General features: G+C 36.8%; 1 protein-coding gene across 1 annotated transcript; it reads right to left on the bottom strand.

Annotated features, from left to right (window-relative positions):
• Positions 1-257: 257 nt before the first annotated feature.
• LOC102802935 (uncharacterized) lies at positions 258-18,952 on the bottom strand. Its single transcript, XM_085500638.1, has 18 exons — positions 18,722-18,952; positions 17,613-17,814; positions 15,123-15,491; positions 14,226-14,513; positions 13,638-13,925; positions 13,028-13,337; positions 9,983-12,880; positions 9,334-9,477; positions 8,933-9,063; positions 7,895-7,966; positions 7,682-7,777; positions 6,697-6,785; positions 6,193-6,295; positions 5,924-6,026; positions 3,265-3,372; positions 2,179-2,274; positions 1,326-1,424; positions 258-1,129 (listed from the first exon to the last, which is right to left on the bottom strand). The coding sequence occupies exons 2-18, from the start codon at positions 17,730-17,732 to the stop codon at positions 900-902; spliced, it is 5,544 nt and encodes a 1,847-aa protein (XP_085356764.1). The 5' UTR covers positions 17,733-17,814; positions 18,722-18,952; the 3' UTR covers positions 258-899.
• Between the last annotated feature and the right edge of the window lie 6,275 nt (positions 18,953-25,227).

Raw genomic sequence — 25,227 nt, 5'->3', positions numbered from 1 at the left:
GTTGCCATCTTTTTCATTGATATTCCATACAAGGAAGTGACTCCATTTATTGCAGCCAACATTTTCATTACAGAGAGGGTAACCTCATACTCACTTTATTAGTACATGCTTCACACAGAAGTCAATACTGTTGTTTTTTAGCATATTACCAAGGCTGAAGTCATTCTCAAATTTCCAAATTATACACATATAAAGTGAATGTTTCAAACATAACTAAAACATAATCTCTACATAATAAATCATTAATGAACATAAAATTTGTTTGAATGCCTTTTTTTTTATTCTTAATGGTACACACTGAATACATGTACATTAAAAAAATCAGCAATAGTTACATAAAGTAAATGATATCATCACAGCAAATGTCAATGGTGGATAGGGGGTGGAACGACAACAAATTATCAAATATTCAGGTTTTAATATACATGTATGAGGGGCACACAATGAAACCATCCGTACTTAAACACTAAAAATATGGCAATGCTGCGTGATGGGATGGGTTGTTGTGTGCCCAACAAGTGTTGAACAAGGTGTGATACAGGTTTGTGAAACTGATATAACCATCTTTTAGAGCCCAGGTTTCATCATATTGTGAAGCTTTGAAATTATGTTCATAGTTTATCTATTCATATGCAAACAAGTTTGATCTTGCATACTGTTATTACCTATAATTGAAAATTTATCTGCTCTATTTGAAGTGCATCTAGACAAGCACATAAACCAAAATTAATTTATACTGGATCAATATAAATTGACTTGTTTTGACCATAACCATATATGAAAGCACATGCTAACAGAAGCATTCAAGACACATGTAAGAAAGATGAAACTCATTCTTGCATGTATTTGATAACCCACCCCCACCAACTAAATGGCATACAGAAGACCTGTAGCCAGAGTTAAGAATAATGCTGTTTTGACTTTGATTGCCTTTTATATGTTGTTATCAGATTGTACACACAATACTTTATGTTTTTCCATGACCTGCTGGCCAGTACTTGATTCTCTTTCAGACAGTTAGTACATTCAATCTTTCCAGGAACTTTTAACATTCTGATATTTCTCATAAAATAGTTTTTAACTATTGTCCGTTCTTCTGTGGTCCACATCTTTTTCCCATCACTCACACCTAAGCACAAGAGAAAATGTAATTAAACCAAAAGAGGTCCAAAAGAACTTAGTGCATGGAAATAAAACTGTCTAGTATTCAAGACTTAATGATAGCAAGCAATGTAGAAACCACAAGACAAATTAATTTTTAACTGAGAGCAAAATATATACGACTTCGTGCTTAGGAAGGGAATACAATCAATCAATTATAATACCTTTATCAGGTTCTCTCTGTAAATAAGCTTTCTTAGTTTCTGACTGAATAGGGTTATCGGTGGAAGTTCTCTTGTTATACAGTGATGACATAATTACATCTGGAATAAAAATAACACAAATCAAGGCAGTTAGTAAATGAAGCTGAAATCACAAGTAATGGAGCACTGAAAACAAACCCAAAAGAATGACACCCTCGAAGGTTTCGCACACTATACTTTGTCTACATTCACTAAGAAAGTACTTTTTTGTTGCGAGCAGTTCAAATTTATGAGTTAAGACGTTATTCAGGAAATTTCTCCCAAACAAGCATGAATACTCTACTCCTATAAGCAGGAGATTTGTGATGGAATGCAACAACTAATGATACTTTCTGCAGAAAACCCATTTACCAGACATTATTTAGCAATAAGAGGTCAAGTACTAGTACAGGGATGTGTTCAATGAGCGAGATGCAGAAAAAACACATTATTTAAGAGGCCATTTCCATCCATTATGGCAGCGAGAAATCCATTATTTCAATTATAATGCCCAAAATGTAGTGATGTGCTCAAGAAAAAGGACAACAACTCTGTTGTTATTGCGTCCTGACTTTAACACGTTCACAAACAAATGGCATACAAAAACATGTTTATAGGTAATTTTGCAATTAAAAAGACCAGGATTTTCTAACTTAAACGACTAGTAATGGATTTGTTGTTTAAACAATCTTCACAAGTGCGGACAATTTGGTATATTGCTGATCTTTTTTGTGCATTGTCCTCAAGCACTACCCTGTTATTGTCTGATAATGTTACAGCATCTGGTACTGATCAACCACACGATAACTAATAAGAGATAAAATAAAAACAATACCTTCCGCTGATTTTTTCTTCTTTTTTGGTGAGGAATCACTGGTAGAATATGTGGAGGTTCTTTTATTAGAAACTTGTGTCTTGTTCACAGCAAGATCTAGATTTGAATTAATAGATATAAAAATATAATTAAAGAAAATTTAATGCTGTTTAATATTAATTGTCATTTTATCATTTCCCATGATAAATATTGTGGTGGAATACAATTTCTGTAGGTATGGGATGGGAAAATACTGATATAGAGATAACAAGCAAAGCAGTGACCGTAGACTTGAAGAGAACGTACACAAGTGTTATTATGACAAGTGTGTAGTGTAACTTGCTGAAAACTTGGTCAGAATAAGTAATGACTTTGCAAAGACTAAAAATTACGTGACCAACTAGGACTGAGTAGGAGAAATCGCCTGTACAGTTGTGTTGACTAGAGTGATATTTAACACATTTTATAGCAAGTCACTGTCAACATTGTTGGGAGTTTAATAGTTTTGGTGTACTCACTTTGAACCAACTTGGAATCCTGACTCCAACAAGTGAGGATTGACTGGGGATTTGTAAATGTGTGTACCAGACACAGAAAGCCGATACCAGCTTATCTGTCACTTGACTATTGTAGGGGTGCACCCATAGGAAAGCGGATTGAACCAGACCATTAACGTCAATGAATTCCTACATTGCTTATTAGTTGGAATAATACTGGTGTACTTTGGATTTAACACTGGTACCAGTGGTAATCGCACAGGAGGAATGGTTAGAGGACTCTATTGACCGGGTAATTCAACTAAGATAGCAAACCCCTAACTCAACCACAGACACCCAAATGTGACCCTGGTAATCTGAGAATAAGCTCGTTGTAGACCACTCAGGAGACCCTGTGGGAACCTTATCCACTGAACCAATAAAGTGCTACCAGTGGTGTTAGGAAAGCTGACTCACCGCTGACTTATTTTATAACCGGTGGCCAGTTATTTAATAAAGTGCTAGAAAATATTTCTTGGACGAGTTGTTTCAAGTTAAAATTGCAACTGAGAACACAGATTAGTTACAGTTAAAAATAAGTTTAGTCTTACGGTAAGGGAAATAAAATTACCTTCAACAGATTTCTTCATAGGTAAAAGGAAATCCGTCTTCTTAAGTTCTAGGGATGGAGTATGCACAGAAGCTCTCTTTGACATGTGCGTCTTAGAATCTTCTGAAGCTAAAAATAAAAAAAAATACAATTTTATCAGAACAATCAATATGGCAAATGCAATTAATTTTGAACAAAATTATACCATGCATGTCTGGAAAACAGTTAAACAGATAAATTGATGTTATATTCAGTTGTTATTTCAAGTACTGTCTTTGTCCCAAATACCAATGAATCAAATCACGTTCAAGAATTCAACAAGTCATTGTCAATGACACGTCCCCGTTCCGTTCATATTTGAGCACAGGGAGCCCAGGAACTATAATCAACTGTAATACGCAGTCTCTATGAGCGGGGGGGGGGGGGGGGGGGGGGTGGGGGGGGGGTGGGGGGGGGGTTATCGGCTGGTATCTAGTGTAAGAAATAGACAAGGGATGAAGGCTCCAGCCAGCTCACATTTTTTAAACTCGAAATTACAGACGAAAAGAATGAAAAATAAAATCTAAAAAAAATACCAGGTTGAAGATTATTAGTTGCTCCTTCAAATTTCGCCAAAGCCTTGTCTACATTTTACCGATATCTGCAGAATAAATCAAGAAAACTACACAAATTTACTCCATTTAGGAATTCCTAACGGTTTGCCCGAACGCGCGGCACAGTTGAAGGCGTGGCCTGTTCAGCATTTGTCAACAACCAATCACAAGACTAGTTACGAACCACATCGAGGTCACGACTCGGTTAGCCTTGCTCAACTGGTTCGTAACCAGTCTTGTGATTGGTTGTTGCCAAATGCTACAGGCCACGCCTCCAAACTTTGCCGTGCGTTCGGGCAAACCGTTAGGAATTCCTAAATGGAGTCAATTTGTGTAGTTTTCTTGATTTATTCTGCAGATATCGGTAAAATGTAGGCAAGGCTTTGGCAAAATTTGAAGGAGCAACTAATATTCTTCAACCTGGTATTTTTTTTAGATTTTATTTTTTATTCTTTTCGTCTGTTTTTTCGAGTTTAAAAAATGTGAGCTGGCTGGAGCCTTCATCCCTTGTCTATTTCTTACACTCGATACCAGCCGATAACCCCCCCCCCCCCGCTCATAAACACCGCGTACTACAGTTGATTATAGTTCCTGGGCTCCCTGTGATTTGAGTGACATAAGTGACATATACATTCAAAGCAGATCATGACCGAAATGCACCTGCATATGTACAACACATTGAACAAAATCCATCCATGCATGACTGAGATCCGGTTCTGGAATTGGGAAAATACATGATTTTGATGCATTTTCGGCCTTAAAATGGCCATCATTCAGCTATTGTTAAGCGGATCATGAAACAAACGCACATATCTATTTGTGACATGATGTATCATGTGTGTGTGAAGTTTGAACTTGATCAATCCAGACATGTCTTGGATACGGATCCAGAACTGAATTCTTTAAAACAAAATGGCCACCAGTCGGCCATTTTGAACTTGATCCGAAAAAAAAAAAAAAAGACGTGCATCAAGGTCCTATTATGTTTAATGTATGTACCAAATTTGAACAAAATCCGTCCATGCATAACTGAGATCCGGGTTCGGAATGGTGAAAATGTGCGATTTCAACCTTAAAGCGGCCGCCATTTGGCTATCGTTAATGAAATCATGAAACAAATACACATACATATTTGTGACATGATGTACCTTGTGTGTGTGAAGTTTGAACTTGATCAATCCAGACATGTCTCAGATACGGATCCAGAACTGAATTCTTTAAAACAAAATGGCCGCCAGTCGGCCATTTCGAACTTGATCCAGAAAAAAAATAACGTGCATCAAGGTCCTATTATGTTTAATGTATGTACCAAATTTGACTGAAATCCGTCCGTGCATAACTGAGATCCGGGTCCGGAATGGTGAAAATGTGCGATTTCAATGCATTTTCGGCCTTAAAGCGGCCGCCATTTGGCTATCGTTAATGAGATCATGAAACAAATGCACATACATATTTGTGACATGATGTACCTTGTGTGTGTGAAGTTTGAACTCGATCAATCCAAGCATGTCTCAGATACGGATCCAGAACTGAATTCTTTAAAACAAATTGGCCGCCAGTTGGCCATTTCAAACCCGATCCCCCCCAAAAAATATGACGTGCATCAAGGTCCTATTATGTTTAATGTATGTACCAAATTTGAACGAAATACGTCCATGCATAACTGAGATCCGGGTCCGGAATGGTGAAAATGTCTGATTTTGATGCATTTTCGGCCTTAAAATGGCCGCTATTCGGCCATCGTTATCGAATCATGAAAAAAATGCATGTGCATATGTCCCATATAATGTGTGATGTATGAGTGAAGTTTGAACTTAATCGGCCCATGCATGTTCGAGATACAGGTGATCACGGACGCACGCACGGACGCACACAGGGCAAAACATAAGTCCCCGTTTTCGGACTACGTTCGAACGGGGACTAATAAGCTCACTTCAGAAATAAAACTGTTGCCAGTCAGACAATGTTAATCACATCATGAAAAAAAAAACTTTGTGAGATGATCATACAGAATTTGAGTGAAATAAGTACAGCCATGACTGGGAACTGTAAAATGTCTCTCATTATGTCTAAAAATGGCAGCTTACCTGCTTCTACAATACAACGTGATATATCTTCTCTAAATTGCACTATATTGTCCATGTCATACATTAATTTTGTAGACTGTCCATTAGCAAACTGCTCTGCAAACTGAAAAGTATTATGACATTATCAGCAATAAAATAAACATTGCTGTCGATACAACGGCCTGATATATGATACATACATTGAGAAAGTACTGTAAAACCATTTATTTTCACTGACATTTAATATATCACTATTTTAATTTTAAATGCAGCTGAAAGTCCATAATTACCTTGATGACTAACACACCACATGATACAGCATCATCTTGCATTGTATGATCCACTTTCAATATAGTATAAGTACTGACTTCACCCTTCTTACTTGCATAATTACTAAAAGATAACAGATATTTTAGTTGTTGAAAATGAAAAATCTTGGGCAAGAGTTAGGTGCATTTTTTGTGTTACGGTAAGTAAACTATGGCACGTAGGTGGCACAGGATCCTACTGATAATTTATAGCAAACACTTGTATCAAGAATAATACTTGAAGTAGGAGTGCATATGGATTCAACCTTATCCAATTCTTGGTAATTTGCTCCACAACTACATGTACCGGGGTATGTAATATTTTGTTATAGCAACAAAACACTCTTGGGGACATAGTTATGTTCAAACAATAACTACCTATTTCTCATACTACAGTATATCCCAGAACTTTGAGTTAAATTAAAAATCTACAAAATTATGCAAAAACAGAAAAAAATAAATTATAATTGAACTCTTCCTACTTACTTCCAATTCTGCTGAATTGTCACCATTGTCTCTTTACTTTCACCAGTAGAATTCAGATATATTATTTCATGACTTTTTTGCTTAACCACCTGTAAAGCATTACAAAAATCAATTCTCATATTGGACAGAAATAAACTAGTCATTGAAAATGACACAGTCCCCGTTAAATATTTGAAAGTTTTCTTTGTGCTTGTCATATTAAAGCGGAGGGGTTGTCGCGAGCGTGTCCTTGAAACTTGAGTTCCAAGTGGTGTATACAACAGATTGTTTATTTACATCAAAACACGTGTTCCGTGTAGTAGTAATATGGCCAAAAATAAAAACAGCCGTTATTCTGCCATCTTTGATCTGATTATGAAACACACTTGATATGTACGATGTATGTGCCAATACGAATGAAAATGGTACATAAATTGTGGAAATATAGTAGTAAGGCCAAAAAGTCAAATGGCTGTCACAATTTGTCATGGACATGCATCCTAACATGTATAAGGTAAATGTATGTGCCAAATTTGAATGAAAACTGACAGAGCACATCCAAGATACCACATAAAAAAAAAAAAAACAAGATGCAAAATTCAATTCATCCAATTGCAAAATAAATCATCATGGACATGTATCTTAGCATGTATAATCTATGTACCAAGTTTGAATGACAACTGACAAAGCATGTCCAAAATACAAAATTTTCAAAAAACAAGATGGCTGCTAGTCGGTCATTTTGAATCGAATCGCTGAACCACTGCATGTGCATATGTCCCACATAAGATACTAGGCACATGCAAAGAATTAACATAATCGGTCCAAAGGGATTCTGAGATATGACTCCGGACGGACGCACGGATCATCCGAACGGGGACTAATAAAATTGTTCAGTACTGATGGATTAATGCAAAGGAAATAGAAAACAATTATACAAGAATTTTAGAGTCAACTGTAAAATTGAAAATGGTGCCTGAATTATTTACAGTATTTTACAACTTACCACAAGTGTCCAATGTCCATTTATTATGCCAGAATTAGTTGTTTCTCCACCTTCAAACATAGCACCTATTACCATCTCATACTTGGAAAGATTTATCTGTAAATACATTGTATGCATTAGTAATAATACACATGACTAGTAACAATTGTTGCTAAATGGAAGAAACAAATTTCCACTAGCTGACTAGTCTGGAAAATATTAAATGATAATTACCTTTTTTGGTTTGGCCATTTCACCCTTCAAACAAATAGATGTCATTAAATTGTGGTCAAAAAAAAGAATGGCCTGAAAACAATATAAAATTACATTGTCAGCAATGAAATAAAGGAGATTATGTTTAATGATAAGCAATGAATAACCTGTGGCAACAAAGCATAACAGCAGACACCAATGGAGGAAATAAGTACTAAAAAACTGTTGAAGTGCACTACACTTTGGATATTATGCACTAATGAAAAAAATATATTTCAATACATATACACTGTATTTTACATAATATTCACGTCAGATAGCATCAGAAAGTGATGAACAGTGCATAAATAACTCAATCTAAATAAATAAAATTCATTTCGTCCGATTGTGAATGCTCAACACAGACCTGACAAACTTTCATAGAGAATGGTCAATCAGAATGCATCTTTAAATAGTAGCACAAATTATTAACAGATTATAGTAGTTACTCAAGTGACTTATAAATGAATGAGTGTCAAATGTTAAACACTTTTTTAATCTCATTGATGATCATTATATATCTAAGGCATTCCCATTGAGGTCAGGTCAACAAAGAAGTTGTGAATCAGAGACCCCCCCTCCCATCCCCTCCATTAATCTGCCATGCTGTTATGTTGACAGAAAAGAGAATCAGAGAGACCCACACTCCACAATCATCATAAACAAACACAGACTAAATAACACAAATACCAATGGTAACCAGTCAAATATCAAATTACAAAAGCAATATTGGGGAAAATACAACCAAACATGTTATCATACCAATTTAAGTTTGATTGAAAGTGACATTGATATGTGAACAAAGTCTATCAATTTTGAACAAATTATCACTGTCAGGGTCAGGGATACCCTGTACCAGAATATCTACAAGAAAAACAAGATTTCTTTCCATTGAGCAGCAATAAGTAAAAGTTTACCAAAATCTTTATCATTCAGTATGCAATTAAATCTTAAACTCAGCTTCCCAATTCAGCCATCACCATTCCACCTGTTCAGAACCTTTCAACATAAAATAAATACCTTTTTCTCTCTTGTGGCAATATAAATAGCAGAGTTCACAATATCATCTGACAGCTGTTTTTTATGGCCCAGGTCCAATATACTGTTCTTCATTATCGAGTAGGGCCCTACTTTCATTGTATCTACATCACCTGTAAAACAACATAAACCATTCAAAAACCCTATTACAATAAATACTTTTTCTATCAGGTTGATGTGGTTGTATCTTGTAGATCTGTATAAGCATCAGTGGCAGTCTTTTTCAGATACGCATGTTTACCTTCACAACATCTTCAACTAATGGAAGAAATTTTGGCATGTTCCTCTTCCTTTCATTCATAGTATTAAGTGCATGTAAATACTGAACACCAAGTGCCTTAGGAAATGGTGAATTAAACTGAACACTAAATATATGAACAAACCTTTAGAAACATCTTCATCATCAATATGCATACATTTGTCTTGTAGTTTTCCATTTATATCTGTATTATTATTATTCATTTCTTGAAATTCCTCATCTTCAATGATATTACCAGTATTCAGTAGGTCTTCATTCTCACATTCATCTATAATTCACACAATTTTGAAAAGTTAGTAAGCCAAATGACAAATATCATACGACTTATTTCAATTCTCGTCCTAAGACAGTGCTCAAAGAGATTACAGCATAACTACTGCAAAGATTGTTCAGTGTCATTGATAAAAACTATTTCCTGAACAAATACTAACCTAATATCAATACACAATAGACTGTTCATTCTATCGGTCATTCAGGTTTTTCTGCTGGCATATACAAGGGGACAATTTTTGTTGTTATCTTTAACAGTGTCAGCAAATACTGATAATCGTTGGCTAGTGTATATTTGATACTAATAGCAATTCCCCATAATCATTGATTGAAATTCCATCAACAAATTCAGGCATTTCAATTTAGGGAAAGGTGACCAGCCTATATGCTAGTTCCATATTTGACATACAACTAAAGAAGGTGACGATGATTGAGTAAAAACAATAGTTGGAGTGTCATAGCAGTGAAACGCAGAATTTATCATGGGATAAAACACTACTCACCATCTATGTTGATTTCTATTTCATCAAGTCCTTTGTTCTTGAATTCTCCAATATTTCCTTTCTCAAATGCCATCAGAATTCTGCTGACCTTTGCAATTTGTAATGTATTCTGTGGAAGTCTGTAAAACTCTCGATGGACTCTTATGTCATGTCCCAAAAATCCAGCAAGGATGTCTTGCTCATTGTCCTTCAAATTGAAGATTTGTGACATTGTAGCAATTTGTTTCCTTAAATTTGTAGAGGTGAACCGTTCAGCATGTTCAATGCCACATTTTGTTACAAACTTTCTCAGGCATACTGTTGCACGTACTGGGCGCAGTGAGTTTTGTAAACACGCAAAAATGTATGGATTTGCCACATTGACTTCAACAGCTTTTCTTTTTTCGATAAGTAATTTTATCTGATTACAGTGATCCTTGGTTAATAGAACAGGCACATTTCTTCCTCTTTTGCCTTTTATTTCAACTCTATCAATCAAACGACACAGATTTTGCTCCCAACTTGTCAAAGATGAACCAGCTTCTTGATTGACTCCTCTTACTTCTTTAAAATCTTCTAGAAGCATTCTTTCCATTTCCCCACTCCTCCTCCTATTGAATAAAATCAATTGGGCTAACGTTATCTCGCTCAAATTCTTCCAGGTTGATGTGGTTGTATCTTCTTGTAGATCTTTATAAGCATCAGTGGCAGTCTTTTTCAGATACATGTTTACCTTCACAACATCTTCAACTAATGGAAGAAATTTTGGCATGTTCCTCTTCCTTTCATTCATAGTATTAAGTGCATGTGAACTTATCGACTGTGCCCACTGTATCTCACACAATTTAAGGAATTTCTTAGCTGCTAATTCGTTGGTAGAGTCTTCATTTTTGATTGCCTCAGCCATGCAGATTGTAGTACATTTCTTCAGAGAGTGACCCAACTTTAATGCGAGAGAAGGTTTTCCAAGAACTCTGTCGTCAAGGTTATAGTCTGCCAACTGCTGTGTTGCCTGGATTACAATTTCAAACTTTGAAGGATGAATATATTCTTTTAGGGAGGATGCATTTTTCTTACTGATCTTTCTAAGTTGTATTAGAAGTTTTGCAAGTTCTCTCATTTTCTGCTTCACGTACTGAATCTTTGCAGATTCTGTACCAACTTTCATATATTCCCTGGATCCAAATTCTATGATAAGATCATCATTTCTTGCAATTACTGCCACTTCATCCTGAGTCATTTTAGATAGCACTCTGTCCGCCATACCCTCTGTAACATTATCACTATGTGGTAATAACATTCCTGCTACTTGTTGTATTCTTCGATGAATTATTTTTGGTGTTGCATTTTCAAACAGTTTGACAGGACATATCTTGTTGTGTTTATACAGTTCTGCTTTGATGAACCAACCCAAACATTCAGGACAAGGGAGATACTGCGATACAGGAACTGTAAATGATGGTCTTCTGTATGGTATGATATAGCCATATCCATCTTTAAGTATTTCAACATTATGAGCATGGTTGCCTTTATTTGTCAGTTTCTGCCATAAAATTTTCCTTTCGGTACTTCCCTTTCTGAAACTTAATGCATAGACAACATCTTTCTCTGTACTGTGTTTATTCTCAAAATGCCTTGGTAACTTTGGATATTTGTTCATGCAGTAAACACAGTAAGCAAATTTGTCCCATTTTCTTTTCCTATTGGAATTATTTGTTGTTTGAACCTGCACCGAGGAAGGATTCACAGAACTGATTTGGATGTCATTCTCAAGATTCTTTGTAGTAGATGATGTACTAGGCAGATTTCTTTTTTCTGAAGACTTTACAAACTCTATGCTCATTTCACCTGCAGAAGTATTTTGATGATTCTTGTTTTCTTTCCCATGAAACTTTGATGACAATGGTGACACAGTATTGAATTCAACGGACTCACAATCCGACAGATCAGGAACAATGATACTATTGGAACAATTATCACTACTTTGACAGATAGCAGCTGATTGGCAAGCCTTATCTTTGGGGCTTATGCTAGATTTCATCCATGGCTTGTCATTTCCTGTAGTTTTCACATCACTGATACTATGCATATCTAATTCACAAGAAAAAGATACATCCGACTCACAATCTGAATTTGGTTCATAAGTAGGGTCAGCATCAGAATCGTCATAGTCTTCTTCAAAGTTTTCACTATCATTTTCATCTTCATTGTCATGAGTAGCTGCAGTTTTTACTTCCATTGAAGGATGTGTTTTAACCTTAGTTTGTACAGGTGTGAGAGGCCTAACTTTAACAACATTTTTACTTCTATCCCATTTAGATTGCAGAAATGGAAAAGAAATTTCAGAATCAGAAATGTCAGATTCACAGTCTGATTCCAAAACAATGTTTGAATCATATTTTTTAAACAAGGTTGATGATTTACGTACATTTTTACAGGAATTAGTATAACCTGGGGTGAGAAATTCTTCTGGTGAGGTTATAAATGGCAAAATGACTCTTCTTTTTAATGATTTTGTCTTGCCTCTATCTGACCCACCATTGACATCATTATGTACCAAACATGATTCTGGTTTCAAGTTGCCACCATCTGGTTCACTTCTGGCAGTTAAAATACTGTTCTGTAAGATGAATGATCCTGAATTCAAATTGCCACTATCTGGTTCATTTCTGACAGGTAGCACACTATTCTGTATTATACACGATTTTGGTCTCACGTAGACACCATCCGAACCATGTGCAATATACGATTCAAGATTCACGATACCACCATCTGGCTCAAACCTGCCAGGCAATATACATGCTTCTGGTTCTGAGTTGCAACTACCTAGTTTACTTCTGTCAATCTGCGTGAAATGTGATTCTGGTTCAGTGTTGCAGTCAACAGATTCACTACTGGCATTGTGGGTAACATGTGACTCTGGTTCAGTGTTGAAGTCAACAGGTTCACTACTGGCATTGTGGGTGACATGTGATTCTGGTTCAGTGTTGCAGTCAACAGGTTCACTACTGGCATTGTGGGTAACATGTGATTCTGGTTCAGTGTTGAAGTCAACAGGTTCACAACTGGCTTTGGCATCATTGTGTACCAAACATGATTCTGGTTTCAAGTTGCCACCATCTGGTTCACTTCTGGCAGGTAAAATACTGTTCTGTAAGATGAATGATCCTGAATTCAAATTGCCACCATCTGGTTCAGTTCTGACAGGTAGCACACTATTCTGTATCATACACGATTTTGGTCTCACGTAGCCACCATCCGAACCATGTGCAATATACGATTCAAGATTCACGATATCACCATCTGGCTCAAACCTGGCAGGCAATAGACATGCTACTGGTTCTGAGTTGCAACTATCAAGTTTACTTCTGTCAATCTGCGTGAAAAGTGATTCTGGTTCAGTGTTGCAGTCAACAGATTCACTACTGGCATTGTGGGTAACATGTGATCCTGGTTCAGTGTTGCAGTCAACAGGTTTACTACTGGCCTTGTGGGTAACATGTGATTCTGGTTCAGTGTTGAAGTCAACAGATTCACAACTGGCATGGTGGTTAACATGTGATTCTGATTCTGTGTTGCAGTCAACAGGTTTACTACTGGCATTGTGGGTAACATGTGATTCTGGTTCAGTGTTGAAGTCAACAGGCTCACAACTGGCTTTGGCATCATAATGTACCAAACATGATTCTGGTTTCAAGTTGCCACCATCTGGTTCACTTCTGGCAGGTAAAATACTGTTCTGTACAATGAATGATCCTGAATTCAAATTGCCACTATCTGGTTCAGTTCTGACAGGTAGCACACTATTCTGTATTATACACGATTTTGGTCTCACGTAGCCACCATCCGAACCATGTGCAATATACGATTCAAGATTCACGATATCACCATCTGGCTCAAACCTGGCAGGCAATAGACATGCTTCTGGTTCTGAGTTGCAACTATCTGGTTTACTTCTGTCAATCTGTGTGAAATGTGATTCTGGTTCAGTGTTGCAGTCAACAGGTTCACTACTGGCATTGTGGGTAACATGTGATTCTGGTTCAGTGTTGAAGTCAACAGGCTCACTACTGGCAATGTGGGTAACATGTGATTCTGGTTCAGTGTTGAAGTCAACAGATTCACAACTGGCATGGTGGTTAACATGTGATTCTGATTCTGTGTTGCAGTCAACAGGTTTACTACTGGCATTGTGGGTATCATGTGATTCTGGTTCAGTGTTGAAGTCAACAGGCTCACAACCGGCTTTGGCATCATTATGTACCAAACATGATTCTGGTTTCAAGTTGCCACCATCTGGTTCACTTCTGGCAGGTAAAATACTGTTCTGTAAAATGAATGATCCTGAATTCAAATTGCCACTATCTGGTTCAGTTCTGACAGGTAGCACACTATTCTGTATTATACACGATTTTGGTCTCACGCAGCCACCATCCGAACCATGTGCAATATACGATTCAAGATTCACGATATCACCTTCTGGCTCAAACCTGGCAGGCAATAGACATGCTTCTGGTTCTGAGTTGCAACTATCTGGTTTACTTCTGTCAATCTGTGTGAAATGTGATTCTGGTTCAGTGTTGCAGTCAACAGGTTCACTACTGGCATTGTGGGTAACATGTGATTCTCGTTCAGTGTTGAAGTCAACAGGCTCACTACTGGCAATGTGGGCAACATGTGATTCTGGTTCAGTGTTGAAGTCAACAGGTCCACAACTGGATTTGTGGGTAATATGTGATTCTGGTTCTACATTGCAACCACCTGGTTCACAACTCGCATTGTAGGTGCCGTGTGATTCTGGTTCAGTATTGCAGTCAACAGGTTCACAACTGGCATGGTGGTTAACATGTGATTCTGATTCTGTGTTGCAGTCAACAGGTTTACTACTGGCATTGTGGGTGACATGTGATTCTGGTTCAGTGTTGTAGTCAACAGGTTCACTACTGGCATTGTGGGTGACATGTGATTCTGGTTCAGTGTTGTAGTCAACAGGTTCACTACTGGCATTGTGGGTAACATGTGATTCTGGTTCAGTGTTGAAGTCAACAGGTCCACAACTGGCATGGTGGTTAACATGTGATTCCGATTCAGTGTTGCAGTCAACAGGTTTACTACTGGCATTGTGGGTGACATGTGATTCTGGTTCAGTGTTGTAGTCAACAGGTTCACTACTGGCATTGTGGGCGACATGTGATTCTCGTTCAGTGTTGTAGTCAACAGGTTCACTACTGGCATTGTGGGTAATATGTGATTCTGGTTCAGTGCTGCAGTCAACAGGTTCACTACTAGCATTGTGGTTGACATGTGATTCTGGTTCTGTATTGCAACAATCTTGTTCACAACTCGCATTGTAGGTGCCGTGTGATTCTGGTTCAGTGCTGCAGTCAACATGTGGTTCACTACTGGCATTGTGGGTGACATATGATTCAGGTTCAGTGTTACAGCCATCAAGCTCAACACAAGCAAGTAAGGCATTACTGTTCATGACACATGATTCTGATTGTTTGTTTCCACCACCAGGAACTTTTTTCTATAGATAAAGAAATAATCCAATGTGATTTAGGTTAAGCATACATCTTGCAATAGTGCATTGATAATTATAACTGTACACCAGGAACTAAGTGTATTGCAAATAGTACCTAAAGACTTGTTTTTCCCAACTTATTCAGGGAGATTACAAGATTACAAAAGCATATACTAATTAGATGCATGATATTTATGTTTGTCACTTCTCTCAGGTACAGACACATGTGTCTTCTGTGTTACTGCTGACACTAATCTACACCAGCTGATATGAATACTATTTTGCACATTATTCTCAAAACAAAAAGCTACCCAAAAGCCAAAACATAAAAAATCCAACTGTGTAGATATAATACAGATTAAATATTTAATAATATTGAAAAGATAGAAAATATGGGCAGTTTTGGCCAAATATTGAGAATGGTCAATGAAGGCAGAGAATTATGCAAAGAAAGACAAGGAGGAACCAGAACAGAAAATTACCTAAACTTCAAGAAAAAATCACCAATAATGCTCTGAAAACAACAAAACATTTTGATGTTTTGATATGACAAACAAGTCAAAATACCACCACTGTCAAGCAAATAACAAATTTACAAAACAAGTCACTGTCAATGCCCTAGTCCCTGCTCAGTTTTTAGTGACCGCATTAAATATAAACAATGAAAATGTAGAGAAATTACAATAAATGTTAGGAGATTATTCAGCATGTTAAAATATGGTGTTACATCAAATGGCATCATATTCATGTTTTGTTCAGTCAAAGTGACACCTCCTATGAAAAAATCCACATAATCCACACATAATACAGTTGGACATTTTGAATCAAATAGCAAAACAAAACATATATGTTTTACATACCAAAATCTGTTAAAGCATAAAGCATATTTATGAAACTATGAAAAAAAAAAGCATAGCTGCCAGATTGAAGCAAATCACCAAACAGATTCACACGTGATAGTGTCATGTTCTCAAGTTTGAATAAAACTGACCCAGACATGCCTGAGAAACAGTTTACGAGCGTGTGAGGGAACAAAAATATATACTAGTCACTCAAAAGTCATTGAAACAAAAACAAAATAAATCAACTTGTGTAATGTATTGTCTTTGTAATGATTTTCAACAAAATTGTTGAAATGTTGATTTTTGGTGTGTTATTGGACTAAAATAATCACCAGTTGGCCATTCTGAATCAACAAAACAAAATAAAGTGATCATGCAAGGAGTAAATGAAATCAGCAAAGGCATCCCTGAGAAACAATGACAATGGCAAGTACAAATTTTTGAAATTTTATTGTTTTTGGAAAAGGATGCTAGTCAGTCATAATTTCAAAAAACAACATTCGTCTTGCGTTTGTACTAAATTTGAACAAAAAATATCTTGGAGAAATGAAGACCAGTCAGCCATTTGAATCAAACCATGAAACTATCATAATGTGCATCAGTCACCTGATGTTCATACCAAGTTTGAACAAAATCAACATAGGCATGTCTGGGTAACACCTCTTTTGAGACAGAAATGGCTGCTAGTCAATCAAGATCAACAAAATGACAAACAAATCCTACGCATATGTATTTCATTATGACTTGTCAATGAATGAACATATACACATATACACAGACGGAACCAAAACACAAGTCCCTATTTTGGAATTTGTTCAACAAGGCCTAATAAAACGCAGATTATTTAATTAATTTTGAGTTAGTAAAGTGGTTTTTATAGGCCATCATGAGTGAAGCTAATTCATAGAGGTTGACCAAATGTTTTAGGAACAGAATTACATAGTCAAATTTACATGAAGCAAAACATTTTTTTTTCTACTATACTATTTATAGGAAATGAAGTTCACACACAGATGATCAAAACTGAAAACACAATCTTCCAACCAAGAAAGAATCTCAACAACATTTCCCAGTCAATATATGTACAAATATGTACAAACTATCAAGTAAACAAAACTTTCATTGTAGCCAATATCATCTACAATATATGATTGTGTAACTATATCTCAACAGTAGTTAAGTGTAAGTACCACTGTAAGTACCACTGCAACGCCTTTTACAGCAAAAAAGTGGCTGCCAGTATTTCAGACATCCAGCTAATTCCAGTAAGAGTATAGATATTTACCTTAACTTCCCAAGGTAATCTAGTTGGTCCATAATTATAAAGAATCTCTTCATCAACGTCAATGTCTTTGATTGCAAACAATGCTAGGTATGGGCGACTCCTTAGTTCTATTACTTGCATTCTTGAATTTGGGTGCTTTCTTTCATGATTAACCAATCGTCCATATTTAGGACCTTTTGAAGGTTCATCAGTTGCATCAACACTAAAAAACAAATTTTAACCAAGTTTGAGTTTATATAACCTTTCAAGCCTATATAGTGCTTTACAAACTTATTCTTGTAGTCAGCTTTACATACATGATTATGATTAATAACATTCTAAAACAAAATGGACATGGTCATATGAAAAATAAAACATGGGGTCAGTAGCAAAATTTGAAACAAATATTTACATTCCCTAGAGTTAATACAAAAGATAATAATAATAATAATATACCTGGTAATAATGGTAATAATAAGGGTAATAATGTTCTTGAGCGGTCATGAATGGTTTTAAAAATATATTGGAACTTTCATCAATTTTACTATTTATAGACAACAATACTTCTTTTGTCAGGTAGAAACAAACAGTATTGCCCATTGTTAAAAACAAATTACATAGCTCTACAAATGTACATCTTACTCTGAAGTTAATACTAATTCTTTATACTAGTAACCAACAGTATTTATTATGTAAAGGGCTGTCAGATTAAATTACCATTCATAATGTATATTGACTTATAGATATTCTCAGAAATCTTCTATCATGCTCAAGCTCCAACCCGAGGAAGCTGCAATTGGTAAATTTTCCAGAAAAATATTTATTTTCCTGAAAATTTTATCTGTAACAAATTAAGGTATACCAAAACAAACAAAAATTATCAAATTTTGCATCACTTGTCACTACAAATACCAGTCTAAGATGCAAGGAAACTTGAGACTGATAGAAAAAAATGATGTGAACAGTTATGGGTCATCTCTATGAATTTTCTATGCATGAATTACAAATGCTATTGCAACAGCGGGGGATAGGCAAAAAGCATTCTGGGTAGTAATTTCAACAAATGGATGGAAACCTTAGTCAAAAAATAAAATGGCAAACGTGCCAAAATATTAATAGAAAATACTAACCAATAGCTTTTTCCTTTATGCTTGAAAAAGTAACGAAATACACTTTCCTTGCTGTCTTCACGTCTTTCACCCTCCCTTCCAGTTAATAGCTCACCATGATATTCTAAAAGGAAATCACCTTTTGTAAAATTCTTTGCAGCAAATACACCTCTTCCTGAAAATAAAACAGTCAAAATACATCATCACATTGGATTTCGACAGCTTTTATATTTCCAGTAAGGCAATTGAATTGCATGTTCAATTGTTCAGCGACAAATATTATATTATATGAGTGTTCTCAATTAAACGCGAAGTCGGTACAACACCGGAGTATTAGTAAACTTGCTGCCAACTTGCAATGCAACGTGTGGGCGTGGCTACCCAAGATTTCACATGCCACCACTTTTCAGTGGCGTCAATGTTTTATCTGAAAAGTTGATTGCTTTATAAGCATGGATGGCACCGAAATACTTTCACAAAGCTAGATTACTGTTGACCTACAAATGATGATGTCCATGCCCGCAAATCTGAAAATGATCAATTCAAGTAATAAAGCCACACTGCTGAAACCACACTGTAGTTACCCAGAAAATCAGCGCCACAAATCACACGAGAAGACAATTTGAATATAATCACCTTTCCACAAAACCATGTGTTTGTAAAACCCAGGCTGGTCTATTCCTTTTTGGATATACTCTTCGGCCACATTAAAACGGGTATTTCGGCCTTGATCCGTCTGACAACGACTTCTTAGTCTACCAGCAACCAGTTCACAACTCGCGCTCGACACCGCCATTTTAAAAGCTTAACAACTATGCGCATGCGCGTCTTCGATTAAAAAAAATACAGCGCCACAAAAATGTTAATCAACGTCCAGCAACACTTTACCAAACGCATAATTTTTGTCATGCTTAACATTTTATTTGTAAATACAAAACAGGGGAGGCACTCGAATTGGAGTACCTATGCTCAATAGTGTTTTTTGAAAAAAAAAAACGCTAAATGCATACAAACATTTGCAATAAATAAGCCATTCCACTGCATGTTCATACTAATCAAAAGTAAAACCTCTATTTGCGAAGGAGGTCGGAACGTATGATTGGATACTAATTCATATCGGGAATTCACCTGGGAGATGCACATAAGAATTAAGACATTGCGATTGAAAAACAAATATACTCTTTTTTTTTCTTTTTTTTTTTTTGTAGGCAGACATGACTTTCTGTTTGAAAACCACTCATAATACGGATTTTTCCGTATTGCAGCACACGTATAAGGCGGCGGCACGGAATTTTACATGGAGGGGCGAGATCTGATCACTAGCCTCGCGCCGAAAAAGCGACCTTATTAGGGAGTCTGGGGCATGCTTCCCTTTTAAAAGTTTGAAATCTAGACACTCTGAAACGCTATATCCTGTATTTTGAGGGGCAAAATTTGCTGACATAAAGGGTTTCAGCTTGATTTTGGAGAGGCGACGAGGGCACCCCCCCCCCTCGCGTGTTGCCGCCACTGGTACAGAGTTAAGGAATATTTAAACATTTTGAAGGGCGGCAAAGCAACAACATTTGCCTCCCGTGATACGCTTCTGTTAATTTCGAACCCTGTGCTCAAATCAGACATCAGGGAAAGACGGGTAAATGTGTAACGTTGTGATAACTGCATTTCTAGTCGGGATCACTCGCATCATAAACTACTAGCACGTGCATTGTATATTGTGACATTAAACAAAAAATCATGATCCCTTATTCGTGGTTCGGCGACCCTGTTTTTGCCAGGACGAGGGAAATGTATGCTTTTTCAACAAGAATATCTAACAGAACCGGGCATGAGACTAAGATATTTCTGTAGCAACCACACCATGTTCTAGAATAATTTCAGCAAGTTAAATGGACAATACCTACCCTGAAACCAAAGTCTTTTAATCCGCCAACTGAAACGATGATACAGTTTGCAGAGAAAAGCGCCACTATCCAAACGCAATCAGAAAACGCATCTAAGAAACATTCGCGCTGCATTCGGTACAAAATGGTAGTTAGGATAATAAAGTACTTTTAATTGTAGCTTAGAGGCAATGGACCACACGCGTGTACCGGGGAACAGTCTGTACAGGGTCCGGGGGTCACTCGGCAGAGCCGGTACCCTAATTGAGATCTGCCGCATCGATGATCGTCAGTCAAATTTTGTCGTGGACATCATACCCGTTGCAGGCGAGCTAGAAGTAGTATCAGCCAAAAGCAGCATAGAAAATTGTAGTGATACAAAACACAACTTTATATCATACTTGGCCAGATTAGGAAAAAACAGCCTCTCCCATGAATACTACCAGTGTAGCAAATAAGCGACAGGTCGATTCAAAACCTCGTCTGAAAGCTGGTTCAAAGTGAGACTCTGTCGACAGTAATCTATAATTCTTGTGAATGGTATTGCTCAAAGTAGTGCTTCAACGGGGACCCGGGATGTTCACTTCAAATATGAAAATCACCACCTTTACCAGCATTTTACTGCACTGTAAGGCTTGCTCGCAACAAATCCAACTCCTCCGAACCCAGCATTAGCTTGCAATATGATTCGTGTATATGCCGGAATGATGTAACTAGTTGCAGCCGTGGTAAATGTCAGTTCATTGGAATATAAATTTGCTCAGGGCAATTTCTGAATATGTAATAAATAAAAGGTCGAGGGTGTGTTGATGTGGTCGGTAGGTATATAAAGTGCTGGGGCAAATGTGGGTATATCGGTAAGAAATGTATTTGAATAGGTAATATATAGACCGCCGATTTACAAAAAAAGGAATAGGTATTACAGCTACACACCTTCAACTACTAACAAATAATAAGTCAATAACGCGGGACGTTTTACTGTAAACTGGAGCAATAATAATGTAATAACCACGAGATGACATTCAAATATAACCACAAATACTACTATGCACCAATCACGTCGAACCCTGATTCCCCAAGCCACAGTCCCCCTGTCATGGGGACTGTGCTTAAGCCCAGAACATTGCTGAGACAGTATTCGCAATGATACGCACAGCCCGGGCACAATACATGCTCTAAGTTGATTACAAATAAAGTGTATGGACTTTACAGTGACACCCCGGCGTTTGCTTAAATTTGTCCAAGACCCATTCTTGCTTTCATCTACATACTGGATTTAACAGAACACTTCATTGTCCAATTTTTTTGGACAAAGTTACGATCTCAAAAAGTTTATTGAGCCGCCACAAAATGCAAATTTGCATTCTCAAGTGTTCAGTATAATGCGATTTTACACTATCCAGATCCAGAACAGAATGATATTTCATTTTCAAAATGAAATGAGAACTAAAGCGGTTATGTGAATGTTGTCACCCTATAATAATACGACGCATCATGGTGTGATACATAACACATATAACTTCAATTAGTATTCCGTTCAGTAGTGGGAATCTCACCCGTTTCATAGACAAAGTATAAGTATTCACTAGCTGTGACACACACAATCTTGTTATCAAATGTAAAACGTAACTAAAATTTAGTACGGATTGCTCTGGTCAGAATCAAGTGGGATACTCGCCTTAAAAGTGACTGTTTTATAGTATACCCACTTTATTTCGAAGGTAGTTCTGAGACGCATAAATCATCTGAAATGCTATATTTGCAACCATGAATCAATGTAATGATACCCAGTCCTAGAACTAGCATGCATCGATTGTAAATACATTGAAAACTAGCACCTGTTTTTCGGCGTTACAAGTTCAAATAGTTTCTTGTTAAAAGATAATGTGGATATAAAATCGTCTTTTAAGAAAAATCACGGGCGGCGGCTAGCGCTTTCGCCCGTTTGCGTTTCGGAGATCGCCTAATTCTTCGGGTCCACGAGCGACCACTGCAATGGCAGCCATTTGCTTGGTGGCGTCTGCGTAATTCTGGAAGAATATGTTCTCATGCTTCTCTTGTGAGCCCGAAATACCCATGAATGTTCTTCATTACACGCTATGTACTTTGCGAAAAATAGTAGCCTTTTTTCTAATTCCAGTAAAGTGTTAATCAGACGTATTCATTTGAAATGCTGGTATAATATATTAACAAATGATCGCATTACATAGTCCTCGTAGTTAAAAGTTTGAAAGATCAGAGTATGTCATAGATAAGGAATGGTCCCATAATGTTCAACGTACATACCTATATGTTTTTTGAACGGAATTCAAAATTCGGCTACCACCCGACCGTATACATATCTCATCAAATGAACACATATGCACATGTGTGACATTATGTATATATAAAGTTCAACATAAATGGTCTGGGAAAGTCAGAGATATTACAACATAGCAGCATTCGTTAAAACAAAATGACCACCAGTCTGAAATGAGCCTGAGGTAATGAATAACCTGAATTATAATGTCTAATATATGTGCTAAATTTGAACTAAATCAAACATTACCAAGATATGGTCACACATGGCAGAAATTCTTGATTTATATGAATTATCAACATACTATGGCCACTATTCTGACATCTTAAATCATATCGCAACTCAATATGATGAGTGCCGTATATATGAAGTTCACACATGACTTGTCAGCACAGGTTAAAGATATATCCAACTATTCACAACTGAGAAACGGTACCAGAATGGCAGTGATGGTTAATTTTAATGATTTTTTGATATTAAATTGGCTGCCATTCGACATTCTTGACTTAGATCACCAATGAATAAATGTTCATATGTACGACATGATGTATGTACGAGATTTGTAATGATGTGCTTGAGTTTGTACTGTTGAGAAAACCATATGGTGCAAATTCACGCAATAATGAACTCTGGAGAATGCAAATGTGTATATTGTGGTCAGTCGCATCCTGCAGGAAATACTATATTGAAGTTTCATGTTCCCAGATGATCAGATAGTGTGCAATAGCGCATCTCAATTCATTCAAAAGTGCAATTTTGTACCTCTCAATTAATATAAAAGTACTAATTTGCACATTCATTGGCACTTTCCAGATGTAGGTATATCTGCGCATTTAAATTTTCATTGTAGCTTATGATATTTTCTTTTACTCTGGGATATTTGGATAAACGCCCGTTTGCTGTTAGTTTTGCATCATGTGTGTGGATTGTAAGTAGGAAATCAGCATGTTCCGGGGACTAACAAACACACTACCATTGGGGGACAAATAGTTCCAATAGTCCCAATATTTTGACAAAAAAACAGTTTGTTGTAATACATCACGTGTGTAGATTGCATGTAGAGAATCAGCATGTTCCGGGGTCTAACAAACACACTACCATTGCGAGGACAAATAGTCCCAATATTTGGAAAAAAACAGTTTGTTGTAATACATCACGTGTGTGGATTGCAAGTAGAGAATCAGCATGTTCCGGGGACTAACAAACACACTACCATTGCGAGGACAAATAGTCCCAATATTTGGAAAAAAGCCAGTCTGTTGTAATACATCATGTGTGTGGATTGCAAGTAGAGAATCAGCATGTTCCTGGGACTAACAAACACACTACCATTGCGAGGACAAATAGTCCCAATATTTGGAAAAAAAAACAGTTTGTTGTAATACATCATGTGTGTGGATTGCAAGTAGAGAAATAGCATGTTCCGGGGACTAACAAACACACTACCATTGCGAGGAAAAATAGTCCCAATATTTGGAAAAAAGCCAGTTTGTTGTAATACATCATTTGTGTGGATTGCAAGTAGAGAATCAGCATGTTCCGGGGAATAAAAATCACACCACCATTGTGAGGACAAATAGTCCCAATATTTTGAGAAAAAAAAACAGTTTGTTGTAATACATCACGTGTGTGGATTGCAAGTAGAGAATCAGCATGTTTCGGGGACTAACAAACACACTACCATTGCGAGGACAAATAGTCCCAATATTTGGAAAAAATTAAAGCCAGTTTGTTGTAATACATCATGTTTGTGGATTGCAAGTAGAGAATTAGCATGTTCCGGGAACAAACAAACACACTACCATTGCGAGGACAAATAGTCCCAATATTTGAAAAAAAAGCCAGGTTGTTGTAATACATCATGTGTGTGGATTGCAAGTAGAGAATCAGCATGTTCCGGGGACTAACAAACACACTACCATTGCGAGGACAAATAGTCCCAATATTTGGAAAAAAAGCCAGTTTGTTGTAATACATCATGTGTGTGGATTGCAAGCAGAGAATTAGCATGTTCCGGGGACTAACAAACACACTACCATTGCGAGGACAAATAGTCCCAATATTTGGAAAAAAGCCAGTTTGTTGTAACACATCATGTGTGTGGATTGCAAATAGAGAATCAGCATGTTCCGGGGACTAACAAACGCACTACCATTTCGAGGACAAATAGTCTCAATATTTGGAAAAAAGCCAGTTTGTTGTAATACATCATGTGTGTGGATTGCAAGTAGAGAATTAGCATGTTCCGGGGACTACCAAACACACTACCATTGCGAGGACAAATAGTCCCAATATTTGGAAAAAAGCCAGTTTGTTGTGATACACCATGTGTGTGGATTGCAAGTAGA

Source organism: Saccoglossus kowalevskii, chromosome 6, assembly GCF_978046115.1.
Source record: "Saccoglossus kowalevskii chromosome 6, keSacKowa6.1, whole genome shotgun sequence".
Taxonomy (NCBI): domain Eukaryota; kingdom Metazoa; phylum Hemichordata; class Enteropneusta; family Harrimaniidae; genus Saccoglossus; species Saccoglossus kowalevskii.
Note: the sequence above shows the minus strand (reverse complement) of the source record. Positions and strands in the feature narration are given on the sequence as shown.